Genomic DNA, 15412 nt, shown 5'->3' with positions numbered 1-15412 from the left:
AATAACTATAGAAGAACTGCCTTTACTTATTTCTTCTATAAAATTGCTACACTCTGGATTTTTCTTTTGAGTGACTTAAGAGAACATTTCCTAATTACTTGACTGGCCATGTCTTATATCTTAAATTGGCCTTCTTATCCTAACTCCTCAAATACCGTACATAGCCTTCACATACACTCCTCGAATGTCAAAACAATTTCTAGAAATTAGCTTGTTGGGCCAGGATGATCAAACTTATTATCAATATTTCCCTATCTGTGCTTCAGAGGAAGACAAGGAAATAGGAAAAAGGTGCTCCTTTTTTCAGTTTCAAGACAAAATGGCATCTCAGAGGCTGTGCATTCTCACTGTTTCTTTTAAATATATCACAGTGCCATTTTAAATGCTCCACTCCACTTCCTCCCCTTTTCTAGACACAAAGTACCACTACTATGTGACTACTAAAACAGATTAGGAAATTATCTCAATTTTTACCTTCCTAAGAACATAAAGCTACCATTCATTGGGGACATTTTACTTGTTCAGTTGCTTCATAAAAGCAATCCTGTTTTTACCACCTCAAATTTTTGAAAAATGGCAGAAAGGGCCCTGAGTTTCTTTCATTTCTGAAAGGTCCTTGGCTTTTTTATATCAGATCACCTGAATGGAAAGTAGCACGCCAGAAAAACTAATTCTCAAAGAAGAGAAAAGGACTGCATATAGGTATTTATCATAGAACAAACTGTAGTTTAATGAAAAGAATTTATTTACAGGCATGAACAAAGCTAAGTAACAGTTCACAAGGCAGAGCACCAGCCTAATCTGAAAGACTAGAGGTCTAAGAAGAGATTTTAACAAATGTGAATCAGTAGATAAAAAGACACTAGGATCGAAGACCAGGCAAAAACAGCAGTTTGGAAGATCGAGATTTTAACCAGTAAAACAGATATTCAGAATGATTCATTCAGTTGATGCTTAGTATAAATTTTATGGGAACGTATCTTTATATAAAATAACATAGAATAGAGTTATGAAACAGTAGGATACATAATATTTGCTTTTTCAGGAACATTACATGGTACAGAGGGTAAATCATGGAGTTCAACAACAAATTATTCATTTGTCACTGATGTGCTCTCCATCAATATTAGCAGGAGGAAAACAGCTCTTCTAATTGGTGTTAAAAGAAAAAAATGTTATTCTTAGAGACAAAAAAAATATTACAATCAGTATGAAAATGTCAATTTCATACTTCATGAATCAAAGATTATAAAAAATGACAAACATTCCATAATATTATTTAATAGAAAAGAACAGACCTGTTCCCACTCCAACTCGAGATGGATGGTTATTTCAACTATTTTTATAAGAATAAGATTTAGCATATATAGATTAAGGTGAAATGTCCCAACAAGTTGCCTTGGGTTCAACCTCAAGAAAAATTTTAGATGTAAGTATCCCCTGGTCCACTTCAAATATAATTAAAAAATATCAAAAAAGTCCTACAGAAAAACTAAAAACACAAGACAGACCATTCATGTAATTATGTAATATACAAAGGGTTAACTGTACAGAGTCTAATCAACCATAATGTCAGGATTCTTTCCATTCATATTCAAGCCTCATTCTTAATAGTCCATTATATGACATAAGCAAATGCAAACAGAACATGTTCAGAGAGACTCAAATTGTCTTTGAAGAAGGAAAATAACAAAAGTGTTTACTTTATAAGGCTTTGATTAATATTCAGTGAGCACAGAATAAAATGTTTAACCAATACAGTACATCTGTATTTAGTCCTCTGAATTCAAAATAAACCCTTCTTCCTATAAGAGAAAACTATAACAAGTTTATAGTTATATATACAGTATTTATATGAATTGAGAATGACTTTCATCCCAAACTGATTGAAATGAGATTATCAAGGAACATATATTTTGGCTTGATACATTTTATTTAGAACAACTGTACTTATTAGGTATAGTTCATTTTTACTGTTATCATTTTTTCTCTCTTATACAATATGTCAATTCTATTTTATCTACTCTATCAAAACGTGACATGGATCATTCTGGCTAGGGTTTACTCTAGCCATTCTTTTGTCATAAGTCATTCTTTTAAAAGGAGGGAGGGACTACAGTGCTAATTTAAAATATCTCCTCTAAGATATGTCAGAATTTTACGGAAATTAAAAACATAAAAAATAAAAATAAAAAAACTTCCCCATAAAAGTTTGTTAAAATGATGGCAGCATGCTGAAATTCTGAAACTTAATTTGATAATGAAGAACCACTTTATTTCAAAAGAAAGCATATTTACATTCTCAAAATTATGCTAAACCTGACCTATATTGTAATCAAAATTGTCTTTAAAAGGCTTAAAACACTTCAATACTGACTGTCAATGCTGTCATCTCTTAAAAATCACTCACCTTTCAAACCTAGAGTTTGTAGCTGGAAGAGCCGACCAAGTTCATAAGGCAAAACCCGTAACAGATTGTTATTTAAAAGCAATTCCCTGTTAAAAAAACAAAAAACTGTTTAGCTTAATATATCAAATTTTATTAATATCTACAATTGTTTTCTTAACCTTCCCTAACATACCATGAGTGATATTTACATTCAAGGCATATTTCTATACTTTCAATCCAAAAATGTTGTGCAATATTGAAGTACCACAAAATATGCAACTGCGACAACTGTTAACAGTGTTTCTATAATTTACTCATTCTCTAACACAGATTATTGAAGTTGTAAGAATTGTATATCATTCTCAGGCTAAATCCATCCCCTTTTCTCTCTCACCCAAATGTCTAAGAGATACAAATCAGAGTGACAGGTATTCTTAGTATTCGAAAACAACCAATATCCTTGAATCCAGTCTAATTCATAGAAAAAAAGAGCCAGTCACCTTTATCAATTTTTATAACTGATTACAACTGTAGTCACATTAAGATACTATGATGAACAATCACTGACAGAACATAAACACTGAAAATAAAGCATAATACAGATAATAGGATAATATAGATAAGATCACACTTAACATTTTGAAATTTTGGCCAGACTACAGAAGAAATAAACAGCCCCTAATTAGATAGCTAAAAAGCACTTTAAAAAAAATGAAAGAAAAGAAAACCAACAAAAACACACAATAAGGAGATGGTGAGGAGCAAGATTCTAAAACAATATAAATATTTATTTTTAAATATATGACAGCAATTTTTAAAAATTACTTCTCAGCATATAAACATAGAAAAGCAATCCCTGTTGATACTGAGAACATTTATACAAGGTCTTAAGGGACCTACAAAATTTATTCCTATGAAGAAATTCTTAAAGAATCCTAAAGGACTAGAAATAAATCCATTTATTATCAAGTTTTAAAGGTTTCCTTAAAGAGTTGCGATATATAAGTATACTTTGCCTTATAGAACAGAGTTACGTTCCTAAAAGTTTACTACAAGAACAGAATATTTTCCCAATTATTTACAATTATCTTATCACACACCTGAGCCTCAAGTGAGACTTAGTATTTTAACCCAAACCCACCTCAAGTCTGTCAAAAAAAAATATAAGTTCTGTCTAGCTAGAAACCTTGAAGTTAAAGGAAATGTTCAATGGAAGCCAACTCAAGCACTGTATTTAGACACTTTATATCATTTGATCTTTAAACACAAACTGAGGGCTTCAGAGGGGAGGGGGGTAGGGGATTGGGATAGGCCGGTGATGGGTATTAAGGAGGGCACATACTGCATGGTGCACTAGGTGTTATATGCAAGTAATGAATCATGGAACATTGCATCAAGAACTGGGGATGTACTGTATGGTGACTAATATAACAAAATAAATATTATTAAAATAAATAAATAAATAAACACAAAGTCCTCCTATAAGAGGAGTAATATCCCATAATTTTCTTATTTGGCAAATTTAGAATTTTATATAGTGAGGCACATCTATAATATTTTCTTACCTGAGAGACACCATGTTTCCTAGTTCTGCTGGTAAACTTCTGAGTTTATTGGATGACAGATCCAGGTAAACCAGATTATGAAGCTTGGCAATATCAGGTGGAATGCGACTAAGGTAATTGTCATTTAGGTGCAGTGCTGTCAAGTGTGTCAATGACCAAAGTGATGTACTTAAGCTCCGCACTCTACCTGAAAGGCAAAATTCTGAAGCATTAAATTCAAGGCCTAAGACAAAGACTAAACTTCAAGAAGTAAAAAGTGGCAGAAAAGACTGCAATACACACAGATACTATATCTTTGACATTTAATTTTGTATTAATGCCATTTGATTGCTTCCAAACACCTGGCCCTTCTTTAATTTCATGCCACTTCTGCCTGACAACCATTATTTCTTATGAACCTTCCATGTATTAAATGAGATGTGGCATAATGAGGAGACCCTTGGAGTCAGGGTGATGATAAGGTCTCAGAAAAACATGGGGCTGACTTAAGCTTTTGTGATAGAACAGTCTTGAATTTTATTTTAAGGCAGAGTGCTAACAAAAGTATTTCTTACATACTCCACAAAAATTAGTAGTGCAAGATTTATCCATATTTTGGGCCTGGATTATACTACAAACCTTAATAGATAAGAGTAATAGATTTAGAACCAACTTTAGATTGTTCACTAGAAAACCATTTTACCCGTAAAGGAGATATCCTTCCCAGCTTTCTGATGGTACAATTACTTAACAACTCTGGTTTAAGACTTTGCATTAAATGCAACATACTCAAGAGAAATGGTCACACATTAAGCTTTACCAAGCAGTCAGCATCTGACAGCTCGATGGTGGAACGTATATTAGAAAAAGTCAGAAAACCTATTTTAGAGTCCTGACTTTTACCATTTACTAGCTATATAAACCTGGGCAAATCACCCAGCCACAGCTGCTCTAAAATATGATATTATCTTAAATAATTTATGGGAAGATCATTTTACAAACTTTACAAAAGTAAAACAATTTAATTTGATACCACTATTCAAACAACAGATTTTGATTAAAAGAGCCGTGGAAGGTAGAGAGGGCACAAAATCTCAAACAGTAAATGTTACTTTTCACATAGCTATCAAGCAGTAAACTCAAGCTTACATCTGTCCAGGGCTCCTTCTGTCATAGATTCCTTCATGCTGTTTATAAGCAGGCTTTAAGCGCCAACTAGGATTTTGTATTTATAGGAAAGAAAGTTTTCAAGTGAAGAGAGGCTCTGGTCAAAGACACTTATTTCAGTTGTACCCAGGACTTAACCAAGTGGTTCTCAACCAGGGGCAATTTTATTCCCCAAGGGACTTTGGCAATCTGGAGACATTCCTGGTTGTCAAAACTAGAAGAGTGCTACTGGCATCTAGTGGGCAGAGGCCAGGAGTACTGCTAAACACTATGCTGTACACCTGAAACTAATGTATCATTGTGTGTCAACTATACTTCAATTTAAAAAATTATAATTTATGTAAATTATAGTCCTTAAGATCTCCACTAATATGTACTACAGCAACCTATCCCATGTGGGAGTTCTTCACAAGATGGTAATATCTCATGTTAATATTCGTATGTATTTAAACTTAATATATGCTTAAATATATTAATGTGTTAATATTAACTTATATTTAAACATATAAATGGCAAGCTATCAACATTAAGGACCCGAATTGCTGGATAACTATCTTCATTGTCAAAATTCCAGTATTCTGTCTACCATGAAATTAATGTCCATTAAATCTTTTAAAAAAAAGACAGAGAGTAGCACTACCGGCATCTAGTGGGTAAAGACCAGGAATGCTGCTACACAACCTACAGTGCACCCAACAGCCCCCAACCACAAAGAACTGTCTGGCCCTAAGTGTCAGCAGTGCCGAGTCGAGAAATCCTGGGTTAGCCCATTATGATCTCCTCATATTCATTCTGCTGATTACCAACCACCTATCCGCCCAGTTACCTTTTAGCCAAATGTACAGGTAATTCTTGCTATTGACACTATAATACGGGTTTAATGCGTCCAAATAAAGACTACTGGAGGAAAAAATCCCATTCTACATATTATCTGTATTGTACCAATTCATAAAAGAAAGACAGTAATTATACTCTATTTTTAATACTTTTAACTTTATAATAATTTTAGATTTATAAAAACGTTACCAAGATAATGGAGTTCCTATAAACACCTTATCCAGTTTCCCCTAATGTTAGCTTCTTAGATTACCATGGTACACTTGTCAAAACTAGGAAACTAATATTGGTACATTACTTCTTTTTATTGGTACATTACTAATTTACAGATTTTATTTGGATTTCACCAGTTTTTACACCTTTTTGTTTTAAGAGTCAATTCAAGATACCATTTTGCATTTAGTCATCATATCTCCTTAGTCCCCTCCAGTCTGTGACAGAGTCTCAGTCTCTCCTTGTTTTTCATGACTTTGACAATTTCAAAAATTACTAATTAGGTGTTTTGTAGAATGTCCTTCAGTTTGGGTTTGCTGATTTTTTCTCACTAGTAGACTGGGGCTGTAAGTTTTTAGAAATCATATTCTATTTTAACAAATCCTAAACATGAAAGGTCATGTAACATACTTATTAGTTATTTGTTAGAATAAACCAGTAGCCTCTACGTTTCCTACTCTGCCAACACTAGGATGACATAGATGACAGAAGAATAGCAAAGATTTCAATTTGCAAAAATAATTACTCTGCAATAGCCAAAACAAAATCTATTATATCAAAGAACCTGGTTTACTCAGAAACTGAACTCCGAATGTCCTCAATTACAGATGCCAACCCTGGCCCAAGGTATTATCTCAAAAGAATGAACAGAGACAAAGATTTTTAGTCACGGGTAAATTAAACATGAGTACCTCTGCATTTTGTATTTTCTTAATTAGTTCATCTATTTTAAAATGTACAATAAGGAAATAAATATGACAATATTCAATTTGTGTTCATCATTGCTATTATATCCTAGATTAAATGCTTCAGATTCCACTCACCCGAGATTTCTAATTCTGCCCAGTGAGATTTTTTCCCATTGGCTACCTCCTCTGCTGACATGATGGTATAAATTCTGCGAGGATCTGGAGGATCATATTTTTCCTTTGGCATCCCTATTAGTCTGTTTAAACAAACAAAAAAGATGATCATCAATTACTACAGTCTTACAGAAAAAAGAAAAATGGTATGGTAAGTTTTCTTTTCCTCTCGCCTTGCCAGGCTACTAAGTCATTTTATACTACAAATTCTCACTAAAAGGAAAACACATCTGCAGTAGGTTAGGCTCTTGCAGGAACTCAGTAACATACGCTTAAGGGAAAATGCAAACAATGACACTGGATTTCACATTGAACTCTGTGGTTGCTTCCTGAACATCCATTCTATCCCAAACATCCATTCCCTTCTCCTTCTTTTAGCTGTCTTGCTTTCCTAAACAGACTGACCCTACAACAGTTTTCTGAATGGACTCTGACTAGTCTAAGAATATCAGAGTAATCCATCCTCCTTGCCTCAGTGATATTCAAGTATCTTACATCTAAGACAATCAGCACATGACATTCCTCTTGTCATGGAGATTAGTTCAGAAGTATCTAACAATCATGAGGCTTAAGATTCATTCTATGCTTACAGAAGGAGCAGGCTTCTCTCTCCTGCTAGTCATAAAAGAAGAATATAGTCCACATTGCTATTGGCAACCATCCAACAATTATAAGGGAAGCCAGCCATAGAAGTCAGAGTCTAGAAAATAGAGAAACAAAGAGCCCTCACCATATCATACCCGTAGGACTCTCAAACACTGGGCTTTTCGGATATACAAACCAATATACTTCGCTTATTGTTAGGTTGTGTTTTCTGTTACTTGCAGTCAAAAGCATCCTACATAATGAAAATTTTCTTAGTATGAGCCAGTCTTGGTTTAATCTATTGTTCTTAGGTAATATCATTCCTTTCCACTTTCAAAAGTGTCCAACTTGGGGGGGGGTGCACCTGGGTGGCTCCATCAGTTACATGTCTAACTCTTGATCTCAGCTCAGGTCTTGATCTCAGGGTCCTAGGTTCAGCCCCATGTTGGGCTCCACACTGGGAGTGGAGTCTACTTAAAAATAGTTTAAAAAAAAAAAGTGTCCAAATTTGAATGATGGAGTTACATGCCACCTTAATATTATATAGTCGTCTTCATGTAACTGCCAAAGTAATCACCAAATGATCATGAGTGATGACAACTAGATACAAAAATCCTCAAGTGTGTAATGTATGAAGCATACGACAAGTGGCCCTAAAGATTTTATTTATTTGTTAGAGAGAGAGAACAAGCAGGGGGAGCAGCAGGCAGAGGGAGAAGCAGGCTCCCCACTGAGCAAGGAGTCTGATGTGGGGCTCTATCTTAGGACCCTGGGATCATGACCTGAGCCAAAGGCAGACGCTTAACCAACTGAGCCACCCAGGCGTCCCACTTCTAAAAGTAAAATTTTTAGATGACAAGGTTTTCAGAATTTCTGCTGTGCACAAGGCACATGTATCTCTACGGGTACTTCTGCATACTAAGATTCCACAAAAAGACAAGATTAAGCAAAGCTAAATCAAACAGATCCAAACTCAATGACATGTTACAAATCCATTCCCTACACTGCAGATGGATAAAAAATAAAGACTGCAAAATATGTCAAACAAAACAAAAAAATTCTTTCATTAATTTTAGATCATTTTCATAAACCGTAAGAGCATAGGATTAGAGGTCAACTTAATGTGGCTTTTAATCATGGCTCCCACTGGACGGTATGTTCCTTAAGGGGACCATGAGTTATTTCTGTGTGGAGGCATATCCTTTTTATATTGCTATATAGTTCCTACCACATTGTACGCACTTAGTATGTATTTGTGGAACAAGTATATGCTTTATAATCCTAAAATCTGCCACCTTCCTTTCCTCCCACCTTTTCCATCTCACAGACAATTTTCAGTCAACGCCTTTCTAAGAATTAATCCCAGGAAATGGTAATTAAGCCACATGTTCAATTCCCCTAAATATTTTAAAAATCTAGACAGGCTAGTAATTGCTGTCTCTTCTTGCTGCTCTCCTCTAATTCTAATTTTGAAAACAGTTACTATAGAGAACTTTTTTTCCCATAAATTTCCACCTTCCTAAATCCACTACAATTTACAAAATCTGTTCCTACAAAACAAATCCATGAAATGTTTACCAGTATTTATATGTAAAACCAAAGTAACATTAATACTGTCATATTAGGGGTCAGAAATCTCTTTCAAATTTGATTAGGAAGCCAATGAAAATACAAGTCACCTAATTCAAAATGAATACAGATTTGGACTGTCTGATTAAAGTTAGAACATCTAACACTTGGGTCAACTAACGAGCCAATTTAGTAGAGTCTATAGTTATGGTGATCATTACTATCTCAAACACCAGGTTTCCAAATATGCTACTAAAGACTTAGCCAAAGACTTAAAGACAAATTGGGGAAATTGGTAATACTGAAGCCTCCTGTTCAGCTTTATTTTCCCTCTCAGTTCCTTAGCATCAACTTTTCATGTTGGAGACATACCACAAAAACCTACTTCAAAATAATGTGAAATATAAAACAATAACTCAAATGTAATTTAACTTTCTAAACGTGACACTGATAGTATGGTTTCTAATAGTCTCATAGGTCATTCTAAGGCTTAAATACTGAATGATAAATACTTTTTATCCAAAAAATAGAAATGTTTTATTTTCGAAAGCCTAATGGCTAATTCTTTATCTTCTTTTTCAAATTGATGAAACAGGTAGGTTTCTGAATTGCTTTTTCCATGAGTTCTAATTTTTACAACATCTTACATCAGTTCCCAAAGGATCCTCCTGTTACATCAACCTAATTTATACTAGGGATCCTGATAATGTAACAGAGTACAGTAAAAGCCCCTTTGGCAACACAACCTGTTTAACTTTCCAGTCTTCAACCCCTTTCAACACTATAAAAAATATTCCACCTAGTTCCCCAAATGCTAACTACATAAGCTTCTTTAAATCTGCCATCTACATTTCACTCATTGAACCTACATGATCCTCCCAGATTCTAGTGCAAAATTTCTGAGAGTTACCATCAGTCCTGGACCAAGAACCTGACTATGTCATACTTCTTAGTTCCTACATGAACTATCCTAAAAGTAAACTAGTTTTAATCTCCACCACTTAAGGCTGATTAATCACTAACACATAGTGAAGATTTTCATTAGTTTATTTCTCAGTTTTCTGTTTCACAGAAAAAATTTCATGTAAACTCATAATATACGAACTGTGTGGAAAATGTATTCCAATTTTTTTCAGTTATGAGCAATATTTTTTGAAGATTTATTTACTTTAGAAAGAGCGTGCAAGAGCAAGCAGGGCGAGGGGCAGAAGGAGAGAGAATCCTCAAGCAGACTCCTTTGTGAGCGCAGAACCCAATGTGGGGCTTGATCCCAGGATCCTGGGATCATGACCTGAGCTCAAATCAAGAGCTGGCCGCCCAACTGACTGAGCCACCAGGTGCCCCCAGTTACAAGCAATATTATACACAGCACTGGAGCTACTTTGCCCTAGAAAAATGTAAAAAATTGGATTTTCCAAAACAGTAAATAAAATGCAAGATACTTTTATATCGTGTTGTTTCAGTGAATAGCGTATTATAAAATATATATGAAATACACCCAAATATACTATTGTTAAGGAATCCCAAATCTCAGATTATGTATCTGCGGCTAATAAAATAACACAACTTAACTTCTCCCCCTCCAAAAAAAAAAAAAAAAAAAAAAAAAAAACCTAATCTGAACCAAATCAGAGCAAACTATTAAAGGCTAGAACTGGACTTCTGTTAATAGTGGTTATCTAGAGCAACTTATTAAAAAAAAAAAAAACAGCCTGTATAGTACATAAAAAGATGTATGTTCTTACAGTATTAAACCAGAGCTTCCCTCTCACTATCCTGTCTAAATTTAAAGTCATCTTATCCAAGTCTATAGTTCACCACAATTACTATTTCACTTAGAATTCAGTCTAAGAGAAAAAGAATGCTACAACTACCGTAGACTGTTTCATACTGAATGAGACTTCTAATGACCCAACCCTAAAATACAAATCATTAGACACTTATTTATTTCCATACAAATATTAAGTGGTCATCTCAACTATAGTTTGCAAAGTAAATATTTGGCAGAAATGCTGCTGGCAAAGTTCCCAAAGTTGGAGGAAGACAAAAAAAATATTTTTACAGATTTTATTTATTTATTTGAGAGAGAGGGAGGGAAAGAGAGAGATATCATGACTGGGGGGGAGGGTAGAGGTAGAAGCACACTTTCCAATGAGCAGAGAGCCCGACATGGAACTCGACCTCAGGCCCCTGAGATCCTGACCTGAGCCAAAAGTAGATGCTTAACTGACTGAGCCACCCAGGCGCCCCTGGAGGAAGACAAAATTAAGCCCACATTAGATATTTCTGCTTACATTTTAGTGCAAGATGTTAATGATTTATTACATTTTATATACTCTCAGATAAATCTGTCTTATATTGGCATTTATTCCCAAAGGTTATGAAACACATTATTTGTTATTTAATGAATAACTACCTAACTAACATCCATCCTTCCTACCTGGTCTTAAGCATTAAGACTATTTTCCTTTCTGAGAAAATAAATCTAAGTCCACCTTTTTTAATGAAGCAAAATAACCCTTGAGCTTCAGCATTTCTGAAGTTTCTATTTCCTCATCAATATCTATTTTTAACTATACACAACTCTTAATCATTATAACTGTCACATAAAATTTATACCTTCCCTGAATGGGCTCACACCACCTGATACTAAAAAACAGTATCTAGCAAATCACACTACAGTAGGATCATATTGTTAAAAATATAGATTGAGGGGCGCCTGGGTGGCTTAGTCGTTAAGCATCTGCCTTCGGCTCAGGGTGTGATCCCGGCGGTATGGGATCGAGCCCTGCATCAGGCTCCTCCGCTGGGAGCCTGCTTTTTCCTCTCCTACTTCCCCCTGCTTGTGTTCCCTCTCTCTCTGGCTGTCTCTATCTCTGTGTCAAATAAATAAAATCTTAAAAAATATATATAGATTGATGACACTCAAGAGCTTAGAAGACACCCTGAGATAAATAATGATTTCATTAGCATTCCGTACTCTACTCCTATACCAAGGGCCTCTCTGGATGGCATTTGTCTGCAATGACGGATTCAACTAAAGTCCATAGATAATAATAATGCAAACATTCAAAAAGAACCCCATTCGAAGTTTTCCTGAGCATCTCCCACTCTAAACAAAACACTAAACACTAAACAAAGTAAAGCAAAACCCATGTTTTATGATGGTAAAGTCACGCATCACTATGAAAAAAATAACGTCAGATCTTTGGAATTTCATGTTTCTGACCAGTTTAACATTTATTCAACAAATATTTATTGCAGGTCTACTACCATCACGTATTATACCAAGCACTAGAACTTCTCAGGAAACAAGATAAACATCTTTGCCCTCATGTAGCTTACAACATTTTCATTGCACTACTTGAAAAATAAAGTTATAGAATATATATTTTACTTTCAAACAATGCTATAAAGAATTTGGCATTTCTTGCTACTACTTTTTCCCCCTTATCAGATAGTTGCATTGCTCCCTCTTTTCACTATGCTGGGAGAGTACAACTAAAGGAAAATAAAACATCCTTATCACAAAGGATGAGGGTAATGAAGCTGACCCTTGAACAATGTTGGGTTTGAACTGCTTAGCTCTATTTATAAGCAGACTTTTTTTTATAGTACCGTAAATACATTTTCTCTTCCTTACGATTTTCTAAATACCATTTTCTTTTCTCTAGCTTACTTTATTGTAAGAATACAGTACATAATATATATAACATGCAAATGTGTGTTAATCGACTATTTATGTTATCAGTAAGGCTTCCAGTCAACAGCAGGCTTTTACTGGTTAAGTTTTAGGGCAGTCTAAAGTTACACGTGACTTTTTAAATATATGGGGGATTGGCATTCCTAACCTCCAGGTCATTTAAGGGTCAACTGAAACAGGTAATCTACAGAATGGTCAAGGACAGGTGGAGAAAGCACAGTTCCCAGGACAAGAATGCCAAGTTTTGTTTTGTTTTGTTTTTAATTTATTTGACAGAGAGAGAGACAGCCAGTGAGAGAGGGAACACAAGCAGGGGGAGTGGGAGAGGAAGAAGCAGGCTCCCAGCGGAGGAGCCTGATGTGGGGCTCGATCCCAGAACGCCGGGATCACGCCCTGAGCTGAAGGCAGACGCTTAACGACTGAGCCACCCAGGTGCCCCAAGAATGCCAAGTTTTAATACTGGGGATTGGACCAAAGATAACCAGGTTAAAACCTATCAGTACGTTTAATATAAGGTGATAGCAAATACTTCCTAACCCAGAGACACTATTTTTTCTATGATTCTTACTGAGAAACCAAATATTTAGATAACAGTAACAAGGATTCTTTTGGCCTTAAAAAGTACTTGGACTTGGGGTGCCTGGCTGGCTCAATCAGAAGAGCATGCAACTCTTGATCTGGGGGTCATGAGTCAGAGCCCCATGTTGGGTGCAGAGATTACTAAAAATAAATTTAAAATAAATTTAAAAAAAATAAATATACCTGAACTCAATAGGTCTTCTTTCTAGTTGGTTTATTTTTAGGGATCTACTTCAAATCCCAAGCCAAACTATTCACCTACCCAAACAAAATGCATAAGCATACATTACAATAAAGCCCCTGGTTGAAAATGAGATGTCTTAATAGTTGCTATACTTCTACCTAAAGGTAAATCCAAACGTAATCCAAAGGTAATCTTATGGTAATCCACAATGATAACTAAAGGAAGCTTCTAACTCTATAAAGGGGTAAGGGCACAGTCTACTTGTCAGCTAAAGAAAGTACGACAAGGAGAAGGAAAAAAAACCCCAAAAGAATCAAAATATAACTCCTTTTCTGCATATGTGGAAATTTTCTCTCATATGTGGGAACCAGAAAACAACAGCAGCAACACTAAACAAATAAATACTAAAAGAAAAAATGGAGACCTGGGATTATAAATCTATCAATCACTTCCAAATTCCAAAATAATTAGACAAATTTCATTTTATTTCATCAGCAACCAATTTGGACAACCAAAGCTTACAACTCTATCATTCCAAATTAGGTCTTAGTCTCTGCCTAAGAGTCACTATGCTTTAATACCTCTTGTATTTACTTACTGCCTCCCACTTACCTGAACATTGAATACAATCTAATTATCCTGCAGAAAACGGGAGGTAAATAGACCAGATTAGATTTTTCACGTCAATTTTTCCAGAACTATGATTTCTTCCCCCTACCCCTTTTTATCTTTCCACTTTTTTGGTGTAGCTTTTGTTTTCTATTTCCTGATACACACACTTTCATTTCTTTCAATTCCTATCCACCCTTCATGGTTCAAGTCATCTGTCACCTCTTCTTCAGAATAGTTCCCCATTTAAAAATCAACAAGCTAATTCTAAAATTTATACAGAGGAATCTAAAATAACCAAAACACTTTTGAAAAAGAAATACAAACTTGGGTGGACCCACTACCTAATGTTAAGACTTACTATAAAGATCTAGTAATCCAGACAGTTTTGTATGGATAAAGGGATAGACACATATAGTTCAAAGGAAAAGAACTGAGAAACTAGAAATAGAACCACACCTATATAGCCAATAGATTTGCACAAATGTGCAAAGGTAATTCCACAGAGATTAGTTGTTCTAGCAGCATTTGTTGAAAAACCTGACATCCACGTGCAAAAATAAATAAGCATCAATTCATATAAACGAACTTACAAGGATCATAAATTTAAATGTAAAACCAAAAACCATAAAACTTGTAGAAGAGAACATAAAAGAAAAATCTTTATGACCTTGAATTAGGCAAATATTTCTTAGATAAAGCACAAAGTATGATCCATAAAAGAAAAATACTGATAAACTGAATTTCACGAAAATTTAAAACTTCTCCTCTTTGAAAGACAAATAAAAAGATGTGCCCAGGACTGAGAATAAATATTTACAAAACACAAAGCTGAAAAAGCACTCCAGAATATATAAAGAACTCTCAAAGCAAAATCATAAGGAAAACAACCTAATAAAAAAACTGGCAAAAGATTTCAACAGGCACTTCACCAAAGAAGATACACAGATAAAAAATAAGCGTACGGAAAAAATGCTTAACTGTAGGCATTTGGGAAATGCAACTTAAAACGACAATGCAATATCACTACATGCCTATTAGAATGAGTAAATTAAAAACTTACAATACCTAGGGCCAACAAGGATGCCTCACATACACACACCCATCCTTATATTCATTTATGTTTTTATAAATAATATTCATGCATACATACACACAGACATATTCATG

The 15412-nt window shown here is 34.8% G+C and overlaps 1 protein-coding gene across 3 annotated transcripts in view; it reads right to left on the bottom strand.

Annotated features, from left to right (window-relative positions):
- Nucleotides 1-15412, bottom strand: part of CNOT6L (CCR4-NOT transcription complex subunit 6 like) — a 100224-nt gene that overhangs the window by 54045 nt on the left and 30767 nt on the right. For all 3 annotated transcript variants that reach the window (XM_087864058.1, XM_045790170.2, XM_045790160.2), the window contains exons 2-4: nucleotides 6975-7096; nucleotides 3955-4141; nucleotides 2411-2496 (exon numbers count right to left, since the gene is read on the bottom strand). In XM_087864058.1, the coding sequence (XP_087720184.1) occupies nucleotides 2411-2496; nucleotides 3955-4141; nucleotides 6975-7086 (385 nt within the window). In that variant the 5' untranslated portion in view covers nucleotides 7087-7096. The remainder of the gene's footprint in view (nucleotides 1-2410; nucleotides 2497-3954; nucleotides 4142-6974; nucleotides 7097-15412) is intronic.

This window comes from Ursus americanus, chromosome 8 (assembly GCF_024610735.1).
Source record: "Ursus americanus isolate L20-20 chromosome 8, mUrsAme1.1.p, whole genome shotgun sequence".
Classification (NCBI taxonomy): domain Eukaryota; kingdom Metazoa; phylum Chordata; class Mammalia; order Carnivora; family Ursidae; genus Ursus; species Ursus americanus.
The sequence above is the reverse complement of the archived record's forward strand: the minus strand, read 5'-3'. Positions and strand labels throughout refer to the sequence as shown.